At 34.7% G+C, this 12899-nt stretch overlaps 1 protein-coding gene across 1 annotated transcript in view; it reads left to right on the top strand.

Moving 5' to 3' along the window:
* LOC127844639 (CBY1-interacting BAR domain-containing protein 1-B-like) overlaps positions 1–9598 on the top strand; it is a 34403-nt gene extending 24805 nt beyond the window's left edge. Inside the window, exons 4-7 of the mRNA XM_052375043.1 lie at positions 178–453; positions 3348–3461; positions 5173–5358; positions 8006–9598. Coding sequence (XP_052231003.1) covers positions 178–453; positions 3348–3461; positions 5173–5358; positions 8006–8167 — 738 coding nt within the window. The 3' untranslated portion in view covers positions 8168–9598. The remainder of the gene's footprint in view (positions 1–177; positions 454–3347; positions 3462–5172; positions 5359–8005) is intronic.
* The last annotated feature ends 3301 nt before the right edge of the window (positions 9599–12899 follow it).

Here is a 12899-nt window from a genome sequence, read left to right as displayed (position 1 = left end):
CTCCACCTTCCCAGAATAGTTTAGTTCCTTTGGGTCTCAGGTGAGCGCCTTAGGGCCCATGGCCCTCTTTTTTAAGTATTTGTTGACTGGGCTTTTACCCATCACATCTAAATATACATTATATAAGTTAATTATATTAATTTAAAAATTAAAACGCTGGAGGTTGGGCATTTTCAGGTAACTCGCCTTGAAACCAAAGTACAACAGCCACTGAGTAACTATGGTTTAAAATGCAAGCACACGAAAGCTGACCTTAAGGCAGCTTACGCAGCACGAGATAAGGAGCAGAAAATACGCAAAAAGTTGGACGTAGCCAGAGGGAAAGGGGATGCCCGACAGATTGCTGTTCTTGAAACAGACTTGCAAAAAGCAAGTGTGGACTCCTCACGGACAACTAAAAACTTGGAACAGCAATCAGACAAGTTTGAGCTCGAAAAATTACAAGATGCAAAGGTATTTTGTGTCAGAGTTGATAGATCCATTTTGTTGTGAATTGTTTTTATGTCGTCCTGTGCATTGGATATATCAGGCTATATTTTTTTTGCAATCTTTAGCAGATTGCATAATTGAATGTTAGAATTTGATGAAAATGATGCACATTATCAAGGGAGAAAATCTTGTTACCATCCACTGGTCTTGTAGTTATGGCTAGTGACAAATTATCTTAATAACATTTTAGGCAAGTAACCTATAGACTTTTCAATATTGAGTCAAGTGACCAAGTGCCTGTGAATTATTTACAGCAAGTGACCATGTGCCTATACAATATTAAAGGCAAGTGATTAAGTACATATACAATATATAAGGCATTTTACCAAGTGCCCATACAATATTTTCAAACACAAATGGCACAAACCCTTACCACAATTTTGCATTTTTTGCAACCACTACATGTTTTCAGGATTGGCAATGTTAGCACAGGACGACCCCTGTAAATTAAATGCTCTCAATTAAATGTGGTGAAGCCATTCATATTTTTTTCCGAATGGAAAATCTCTACCCCAACCTAAGGAGGTACCAAATTTTCTTTCGCATAAGAGGCCATGTTGAAAGCTGTTTTAATGTTAGAACCAAACCAATCATATACTCAGTTGTTCTATGAAAAATTGTTTCAATTTAAACATCAGTAAAATATTTTATGGGGACACTCCAAACGTGGGTCCACACTGAAAACTTTTTATGCCCCGGTAAGGTAGCATATAGCAGTTGAACTGTCTGTCAGTCCGTCAGTCTGTGCGTCCGTTCAAAAACTTTAACATTGGCCATAACTTTTGCAATATTGAAGATAGCACATTTTGAGTGGTGAAAGGTCAACTCCAAGGTCATCCTTTAAGGTCAAAGGTCAAATATATGGCTTCAAAGCGGCGCAATAGGGGGCTTTGTGTTTCTGACAAACAAATCTCTGGTTTATGTCAGCATTTGTTTATCATATATATATATTATGAACAATGGCATTGTTGACATAATGTAGGCTTACAAAATGAGTTGTTTTGTTTTTTGGCCTTGAAAAAGTGCTCACAATTTGTCTAGTGATGTATGCATGAACCCTGTTTGCATGACAGAATGTGAATGCACGGAATGAACAGGTTGAAGAAATAGGTTTGGTACCAGTGCTAATTGTTATTGTTGAACATATGTTCAACATTTGCTGTTATTGCACTGAATGAATGTGTTGAAAAAATAGAAAAGGTTTGGTACCATCTCTAATTGTTACCCCCCCCCCCCCCTCCCCCCCCCCCCCCTCCAAAGGCAGAGGGATGTAGTTTTGGCGTTATCTGTCCATCCTTTCGTTCATCTGTCACAAACTTTTTAGTTATTGCGAAGCAGCTTGTTATTGTTAAAACTGACGCTGTGTCTAAAAACTTGTGAACAACCACTCACCTGTAAAGATAACTTTTATGAAACACCTTTTCTGGTGGAAATATAAACAAGGGATATAAAAGTCCCCTTTCAAGGTAATTTGGGGATTCTGGCATTTGGATTGTTTATTAAAAAAAAACACTTGTCACGCTACCGTGAGATTTGTTTTGCAGGCGCACCCATGTGATTTGTTTTTAGATGCTTCTATGTGATTTGTATTCAGGCCCTACCATGTGATTTGTATTCAGACACTACCATGTGATTTGTATTCAGAAGCTACCACAAGATTTGTTTTCAGACACTACCATGTGATTTGTTTTTAAAGGCTTCCATGTTATTTGTTTTCAAACGCTACAATGTGATTTATTTTCAGACACTATGTGATTTGTTTTCAGATGCTACCATGTGATTTTTATTCAGACTTTTCCATGTGATTTTCATTCAGATGCTACCATGTGATTTGTTTTCAGATGCTTCCATGTGATTTGTTTTCAGACGCTTCCATGTGATCTGTTTTTTAGATGCAAGCATGTGATTTGTTTTCAGAAGCTTCCATATGATTTTTATTCAGATGCTACATTGAAACGTGTGATTATACCCCTACTAAACGAAGTTTAGGGGGGTATATAGGAGTGAGCTTGTCTGTCGGTCTGTCTATCAGTCGGTCTGTCGGTCGGTCGGTCCGTGTCTGCTCTCTAATTCAAGTAGTTTTCATCCGATCTTCACCAAACTTGGTCAGAAGTTGTATCTAGATGATGTTTAGGCCAAGTTCGAACATGGGCCTTGCCGGGTCAAAAATCAGGTCACGGGGTCACTTAGTGCGTTTTAAACATTCAGTATGTTGTCCGCTCTCTAATTCAAGTAGTTTTCATCAGAGCTTCACCAAACTTGGTCAGAAGTTGTATCTAGTTTGTATTTGGACACAACCATGTAATTTGGTTTCAGATACTACCATGTGATTTGGTTTGAGACGCTATGATGTGATTTGTTTCAAATGCGACCCTGTGATTTGTTTTCAGACAACATATCAATGTTTGTAATTTGAGAACAACTTACAATGCCTAATTTATGCTCAAAATCATGTGAAGATTTTGTGGTGATGGGTTGATAAATATGATTTATAAGTTTTCTTGGGGAGGTAACAGACTTTCTGACATTTTACATTACATTTGTGTAAATCTTGTCTTATTTTGTCATGATTGAAATGGTATTTTTTTCTTTATAGAAAGTTATGACTTGGTTTGCGCTGAGTGAGAATGCTTATCAGAATTATTTAGCCATCATAGGTTTTGTTTAAATGCTTGATTAAAAAAGTTCATGTGTAATAAAAAATATTTGAATAATTTTGTTATGATTCAGACTACATTGGTTGCTTTTCCGGAAGCCTTTAGCCTAGGTTTGTGATGATTATTCATTAAATATCTTGTGTATTACTGAAAGTAAGGACATATTTTGTGATAATTCAGTGGGCATTTTACAATTTCCAGAAAGTGATGACAGACTTCGTAATGATTGAGATGGCATTTCATGCAAAGGCTCTTGAAGTTTACTCCCAGTGTTACCAGTCACTAAGCAGTCTGAGTGTTGATACAGATATTAAGGTATATTGTCCCAGTGTTGATACAGATATCAAGGTAAGTTATCTCAGTGTTGATACAGATATCAAGGAAACATTCTAAGCATTGATACAGATATCAAGGTAAATTGCCCCAGTGTTTATACAGATATCAGGGTAAATTGTCTCAGTGTTGATACAGATATCAAGGTAAATTGTATGTGTTGATACAGATATCAAGGTAAATTGCCTCAGTGTTGATACAGATATCAAGGTTAACATTCTGAGTGTTGAAACAGATATCAGGGTAAATTGTATGTGTTGATACAGATATCAAAATTGCCTCAGTGTTGATACAGATATCAAGGTTAACATTCTGAGTGTTGATACAGATATCAAGGTAAATTGTATGTGTTGATACAGATATCAAGGTAAATTGTATGTGTTGATACAGATATCAAGGTAAATTGTCTCAGTGTTGATACAGATATCAAAGTTAATTGTCCCGGTGTTGATACAGATATCAAGGTGAACATTGTGAGTGTTGATACAGATATCAAGGTAAATTGTCTCAATGTTGATATCAAGGTTAATTGTCCCAGTGTTGATAAAGAAAGCAAGGTAAATTGTCTCACGGTTGAAACAGATATTAAGGTAAATTGTGTGTGTGTTGATACAGATATCAAGGTAAATTGTCTGAAGGTTGATTCAGATATCAAGGTTGTCTCAGTGTTTATACAGATATCAAGGTTAATTGTATGTGTTGATACAGATATCATGGTAAATTTTCTCAGTGTTGATACAGATATCAAGGTAAATTTTCTCAGTGTTGATACAGATATCAAGGTAAATTGTCTCAAGGTTGATGTCAATGTAAATTGTCCCAGTGTTGATACAGAAAGCAAGGTAAATTGTCTCAAGGTTGAAACAGATATCAAGGTATATTGTGTGTGTGTTGATACAGATATCAAGGTAAATTGTCTGAATGTTGATTCAGATATCAAGGTAAATTGTCCCAGTGTTTATACAGATATCAAGGTTAATTGTGCGTGTGTTGATGCAGATATCAAGGTAAACATTCTGATGCATCAATATATCAATGAACAATTTTTATGATTACATTAGTTTTTGTTCTACAACTGGGTTCAATAGATAAAAAATATTTCACCTACTGGTATGTTGTCTTTAATCCTGTAACTTTCATTGACAAACATAACCGAGTATAAATATATTGCACAATTTTAGTATATTCATGCTACTTAGAGTTTACTGTACACACCACCCCCTCAGTTTGATGTTGGTGAGCTTTAGTATCCTGATGAAAGTAACATTATGAGATTTTATAGTTAAATAAGTATATTTGTCATTTACAACATGTATTCTTTTAATACAAATATTTAAACGCCAGTAATATTGAACACAAAAGAAAATTGAATTTTATAAAATAAGAACCTGGTAAGGTTTTTTGTGTTTATTTTCCCACTTAACATGTCTTAAGTGTTCAGGAGATACTTTCAGGTTTGAAGTAAGTGGACGAGTGAAATAAAGTAGGTGGGAATATACAAATTATAACTTTTCTGCTATTTCTTTAAATGTAAAAAGCATAGTAGATGTTTAAGTTTAATAGACATGTGATTCCCTCACCTCCCAGGTCTTGTTAACTCCTGGGTTTTGAGCTCATTCAAGTTTATACGTATGATAACTATACACTTCTTTTATTTCCTGGGATGCATCATAACCTGTACCAGTTTTCTCAGGAGTTTAGGTCTAAGATGAGGCCATCCAATAGCTCAGCACGTATCAACATGGCTCGCACTGGCTCGGTCTCTTCTGGGGGTTCAAATGCCAACTTTGAAGACACACCACGCGTGGATCTGCAATCCAATGTTCAAACCTCAGATCCACCCCCTCGAAGACAACCAATCAAGCCTGTCACTAATGGGGTATGTTAGGGCTACAAATCACCAACATTGTGTCTCTACCAGCAGCTTTCTTATTTGTTTATGAGAAACCTTAACTGACCAACAACTTCACTGCAGAGCACTTTCTCATCAAACATCTTGCTACAAATTTTAGCTTATCAGAGTAAAAGTTTATCAATTTATAATGAATATACATTTAAAAATCAATATAATGTGAGAGAATCAAAGAAAACAAATGGACTTACTAAAATTGTTAACTTCCTTAGCATTTGTACACTGCAGACTTCACTACCTTACACAGTTCCCAGTGATGCAAGAGCTGAGGGAACCCATTGTTTATTCCAGTTTTATTTTGATTCCATTGACAACAATTTGACCAAACCTTATGAATGTTTACATGATATTGCTGTTTTGAATGTAGAGATATAGAGATACATTTATTATATGAGTGGTTATGTTATATGGAATTTATTACACAAGTCATTTGAAAAAGATAAAACTGATGATTTGCTGAGTTTTTATCATTTACAAATATAATGTAATAAATTCCATATTACATGACAACGGATATGATGTTCTATTGATATCGTAGGTACTGGTACATCATGTTTAGTGATTAAAGATATATGCACAGAGCCTAAATGCCCTGATAAATTTTCTGATGATGCCATTGCTAGTGAGGTAACTTGAAGGTGTTACATTTAAGTATTAAAAATATTAAACAGCATTGTTACACTCCCGCAATGTCATCAATGATGTAAAAACTATTATTTAAAACTGGAATAAACAATGTAGTGCAACTGTTTCATTGACCAATCAATGATGTCATAAAAGATGTCCGGTGATAAGGTCCTATCTCCAGTTGCATAATCTGCTCTGCAATGACCAGTCATTTTGAATGTAACTTAAGTCATTATAACTGTTCCCTATTATCAATTTAAAGGTTTCAAAATGTAGCTGTAGTATTAATCTTGTACAACAAGTTGGTATATCACTAAATAAATTTGGTCTTCTGCTTAAGGATATAACATACACAATATATTACCATTTTTGACAAAAACACAAGGAAAACATGAAATACATGCATGATAATTCACAAAAGCGTTTGTTTGGAAGTGCTCCAAAGCCAAGCAGCTCTGAGGGTGGTGGGCATAAATCTATCTGTATGCAAGTACATCCATCACACAAGGAACAGGTACAAAAGGCTGAAATCCTCTGGGCCTTTAAGGTAGCTTCAAGTGGGTATCCATACAGAACATGACATTGTGATGGCACTCCTGCTCTGTTTCAAGCTATGTTTCCTGGACCTGTGTCTAAAGATTTTGTATTATGTATTTCTTCTTTTGAGGGAAAAAATCCTACTTTTTTCCTACTTGTTTTGCAAAAAAAGTAGTTCATATTTTTTCCTACTTTGCGAAAAAAGGTCACTTGACAGCCTGTATTTAGTAACAAGCAAAATAATAGTAGGCATTAGAACGCGTAAATGACTATAAAAAAAAAGAACAAAAAGAAGGTAGCATATTTTATCACAAGTAAACAGACTTACAATGTTAAGTTAAAAAAATAATCTTTGTGGCTTCTGCTGGTGCAAGGCATACATCATTCTTCTGGAGTCCACTGCCTCAATATCTGGTCCTTCTATGCTGATCATCATCAGCACATTGGGGACAAAATACTTCAGGCGACCATGATTTTCTGTTTTTACCCTTTCCATTTTGCTTAAGCCCCTCTGGCAGTCTGAAATGCACAAAAATTGTAAATAACTCTGAAATGACTCTATTAAATTGCTTTGATTTACACACAAAGGGATATTAAAGCAAAGAAAAACATCTGTTGGTTGTTATTCTGTTCTTGACGGCCTAATCAAGTGCCTACCAGCTGTTGATGCAGGGAGGAGCAGGCCAACAGCTGGCTGCTTGTAGAGATGGTTTGGGCTTTTCCATAAATTGATGGTCATCCACTAAATTGCCTCATCAGCGTTTTTCTGAACGCTGTTTGAATTGCTTGGTTGGTGGGTGGGAGGTCTCAGGATCACTGGCAACACCCTAGGCACTTTCACTTATTTTACTTTCTGACACCGACGATTCATTAGTAGACCTTACCAAGAAATTAGTATAATTACAGATTTTTCAGACACAGAGACTAGTTGTTTTTAGATCTGATCATTCTGTGATACACAAAAACTAAAGAAAACAATGTTGCAGATATATAGCGTAATTTGTAAAAATTAAAGAAACTTTTGAATGTTAATACATAAAATGTTGGTGCTATTGATTTAAAGTTCCCATTGAGAAAATATTGTGAGCATATTTTAAGTTGGCGGGAGCAATCAATTGAGACGTTTGACAACAATAAATTGTAATTATAACTTAAATTACGCACAACCGAAACAAACAACAATTACTGTTTATTTTTGAAACACCCTTGAAATAGTCATAATTAAAATAAAACACACAAATTGAATTAATTTTGAAGTCCAGGCACCGCAAGGCCGCTGTGCTAAAATTGCTTGGGGAAATGCCTGATATATATATATTAATGTTGGCGCCGCAGTAAAACACAACACAGTCATTGTGCAAGGATGTTAACACAATATTTTTCTGTCCATTTGCATTAGTGCTATGAGATTTTTAGAACTCTATCATGTATAACTGTTAATTCTTTCCAGAACACTATGAATGATGATGAAGAGGATGATGATGATGAAGAGGAGGAGGAATCTGATGATGAGGAAGGAGACAGTGAGGAATACAGTGATGATGATGAGACAGAGCTGGAGACTGAACGAGACCAGCAGGTGCAGCCTGTCAGGCCAGCCCAGCGCAGATGAGGAAGGGGAGGGGCAGGACTTGACAGGGGCACGGAGGAGCAGAATACGCACAAGTTGTAGTGATTTCATTGTATCTATTCCCTATTCAACACTCATGGTGGGCTATTGTGCTCCCTCTATGTCTGTTGTAGTGCTTCTTCAACTTCAGTTTTATATCCATCTGGATACAACATTTTTCCGTCCATTTGTATTGAAACTTGGTCAGAATGTTTATCATGACAATATATAGGCAAAATTGGAATCTTGGTTATGTGAGTAAAGAACACAAGTATTTCAGAGCCATCACGGCCCTCTTGTTTCTTTATGCAATCATTATTTTTTATTAGTCTGAAGTTTATATTTCTAAAAGTAAAGACAAATGACACCAGAGACAAAGAACAATTAATGGTGTGAAAAAATACTGGCCTGCATATTATACATGTACACAGCATTTATCTGAAATATGATTAGTTTGTGGAGATAAACATTAATCTTCATAAGAATAATTTAATGGTTGTGTAGTGACAATACATATATGTAGTCAATAGTGACTGTGATATGTTGTCATTTATTTTGTTCTTAGTTATTTACATATTTTTATGTTACATTAATTGTTTTACATGTTATTTGTTCTGCATAGGATATTGATGAATTAGTTGGTTTTTAAGATAATGACTGCATTTTTATTGGAAAGCATTTGTCTGTCTTGTTACATTAAACTGAAAGATGTTTGTTAAGACTAGGTCACTGTTGTATCCATTAGGTGTAAAACAATAATAACAGGGGTGGGATTCTTCCTCCTTTTAATTGCCGTCAACATGCTTTATAAGACCTATTTTATTCTGAAAACTTTTATTGAACCTACTAAGGATAGGAGATTTTCCTCCCTTGAAGTGTTTTGTTAATCTTACCCCTGAACCCCTGAGTAAAATGGTTGTTTTGGTTACATAAAACTAGGTCGATGTGTGCCAGATTTCCTATCGTAGCCATTACTTTGCCATATATTGCACTATTGAACGAAAATTGTCATTTTAAAATGTATTTAGTTATTTATATTCATGTTTTTTATGCCCCCGGATCGAAAGATCGGGGGTATATTGTTTTTGGCCTGTCTGTCATTGTATGTGTGTGTGTGTCCCAAAACTTTAACCAAAACTTTAACCTTCTTCATAGCTTTTGCAATATTGAACATAGCAACTTGATATTTGGCATGCATGTGTATCTCATGGAGCTGCACATTTTGAGTGGTGAAAGGTCAAGGTCATCCTTCAAGGTCAAAGGTCAATATTTTTTTTCAAAAACTTTAACCAAAACTTTAACCTTCTTCATAACTTTTGCAATATTGAATGTAGCAACTTGATATTTGGCATGCATGTGTATCTCATGGAGCTGCACATTTTGAGTGGTGAAAGGTCAAGGTCATCCTTCAAGGTCAAAGGTCAAAAAATAAAAGCGGCGCATTAGGGGGCATTGTGTTTCTGACAAACACATCTCTTGTTTAAACAATATATAGTGAGGTAAATGATTTGGTTTTAATCATACTTGATAAAAGGAATACCTTTGCTAGATGTATCAAATATAGACTCAAATGTTATGCACTTTATTTGGATGGTCTTTAGTATACCTCTATATGTGTTAACATGTAGTGTTATAGTATTTAGAAATTGTTTTTGTAAAAATAAACACTTTTTGCATGTTCTTGTATGTATACATGTACATGTACGAAAAACATGTGTCGAAAAATGCGAAATAAGCAAGATTCTGAAATCGTAAATGTCTGTACAGTCGAATTCGCCAGTATGTATATCATGCATGTAGGATGTGAATCTAAATTTAGATTTACAGATCATTTTAATTTCCTGCAACTATATCTATTGGACAGTAGATGACTCATATTGAAATTGGGGTCACTAGGTCAAAGATCAAGTTCACTGTCACAATAAGTGAGTAATTCGTTTGCGATCAATAACTTGTCAACCTATTGACCTATTTGCTTGATACTTTCCTTGTGCATTGGCCTTAGGCAGTAGACAAACCCTATTCAAATTTCCCTAACATTATCAATGCTTCTTCAATTCGCGACACAAGATTTTGAATATTTTGTAAGATACTACGGATGACAAAGCAAATAGTTCACTACAATAAGGTACACAAATATCATACAATAATCATACTCCTACTACTACTTGGACTACCTGTCATTTAACTCATAGTTAATATGTTTATATCGCAGCAATACTTGAGGAATGAAAATAAACATCATTTTATTATATTCTATGCATGGTTAATAATGTAATGTATGGTTGATTCTATGCATCATTTTTCTGACAAATAAAAAAAGTATTCATGTTTCGTAGTGTACACTTCACAGATACAAAAAAATAACAGGGTTCCCATCGGATTTTAACAGTTCTTTGGTTTTATTTTTGTTGTTGTTTGGCCTGAAACGTGCATTCATAATTCAAGATGAAGCACTTGTAAGTTAATAGACAGCTGAAATATGAATTTTAAACTTGTAAAGCTTCTGACACGAATTCACGCTGGAACGATGCTACAGGAATATGAACGATATCAGATCGGTCTACATATGGCGTTCTTTGATGATCATCTGCAAACTGTCTAGTAAATAGGCTCAAAAATTAATAGTGTTTATAGATACTACAAAACATCCCAGCTTTAAGCTGTGTTATAAGTCTGGCTACCTCAGACGGTAGGGCGCTTGACCAAAAATCTTAGAAATTCAGATTCGATTCCTAGCTGGACAAGATACTGAACATGTGGGACAACTGGACATGAAGTAATTTCCTTTGTTCTAAACACCCAACCTCTGATTAAGAGCACTTTCAATGTTTTTGCTCAAGTTTGTGTGCCTCATACTGTTTCACCAGCTTACAGGTGGAATTAGCGACTAAGTTTATGGCTTGTATCATATTGAAAACTGCGGAAAAAAAAGAATCAAAACAAACATCTGAATGGCATCCACTTTTCCTGTTTATGTAAATGAACGCTGTGAATTTATTTTTGTAACGCACTCCATTCCTCTGATGATAAGTCACAAATTATGTACGTTGTTTACTAGAGCAAAGTGTGCGAACAGTTATATAATATATAAGAACAATACCCTGTGGTTATAGGGCTCAATTCATGAAGTGTACTCAGTTAAACTAAGTAAGATACTACGGATGACAAAGCAAATAGTTATCGACATTAAGATAAACAAAAATCATACAATAATCAGAATACTATTACTACTACTACTACTACTATTACTACTACTACTACTACTACTACTACTACTACTACTACTACTACTACTACTACTACTAATACTACTATTACTACTATTACTACTACTATTACTACTACTACTACTACTACTACTACTACTACTACTACTACTACTACTACTACTACTACTACTACTACTACTACTACTACTACTACTACTACTTCTACTATTACTACTATTACTACTACTATTACTACAACTATTACAACAACTACTACTACTACTACTACTACTACTACTACTACTACTACTACTACTAGTACTTCTACTACTACAACTGCTACTACTTCTACTACTATTACTACTACTACTACTACTTCTACTATTACTACTACTATTACTACTACTATTACTACTACTTCTACTACTACTACTACTACTACTACTACTACTTCTACTACTACTACTACTATTACTACTGCTACTACTACTACTTCTACTACTACTACTACTACTACTATTACTACTTCTACAACAAGAACTACATCTGATACTACTACTAATTATAATAATAATGATGATGATGATGATGACGATGATACTGATGATGATGATTGATGATGATGATAATAATAACTACAATCACCTTCACCACAATACTTAACAAATACGTTCATATAGAGAAACAACGTTTGTAATAACAATAGTAAAATAAAAAAAAGTGTAATTATCATAAAATTATTATTTAAGTCTTTCTTAGCATACCCTTGTTTTTTTTCATATTTGCTATATTGTATTATACGATTCCACCAAAATATCATTTACTCTGTCAAAAAATCTCATTATTGCGTAAATAGATCTGTATACGGCCTAAACGCAGGCACTGATAGAAGTGGAATTAGCAAAATCCGGTACGTTGTATTCATCGTTATATTGTATATATTTTCAATTTGTATCCTTTGATTTTTCGTTTTGACTTAATCGAATCTGTCTCAAAAGGATGCAATTAAAGCTTCTAAGGTTGTCGGCGTCGACGCTGTTTACAAAAAAGACTGAAAGAAACCCCCACTGAGTCACAGCTTGAACCTTTTATTTACCTCTATGAATAAATATACATCACGAAATATTATCACCACAGCTGAACTTCATCTCAACGTTATGCTACAGCCATTCGAAAAAAGAAATGTAATACCATGTTTACCAAATAAAAAGTTAAGCTTGTAACAAGGCATTCCAAGAGACCTCTATTTACTTCATTGAGATTATTTGACCTTGAAGTGGCGAACTGAATCTTAAGCCAGCCTCATGCCCTCTGGGACATTAACTTTTCATGGAAAGCCTTCAATCGGTATATAAGATTTGAAGCAGAAACGAAAATAATGAATGCTTAGCTATTGACCTTAAAGTGTGACCTTGCCAGTGTGCCATGATAACTGACTTGTAGCCATGTTTCAGGAAAAAATTTCAAAGCCCTAGAATATATGGAGCAAAAAAGTTTATGGAATCTGAAAGGCGCCAACAATC

Source organism: Dreissena polymorpha, chromosome 9, assembly GCF_020536995.1.
Source record: "Dreissena polymorpha isolate Duluth1 chromosome 9, UMN_Dpol_1.0, whole genome shotgun sequence".
Taxonomy (NCBI): domain Eukaryota; kingdom Metazoa; phylum Mollusca; class Bivalvia; order Myida; family Dreissenidae; genus Dreissena; species Dreissena polymorpha.
The sequence above is the reverse complement of the archived record's forward strand: the minus strand, read 5'-3'. Positions and strand labels throughout refer to the sequence as shown.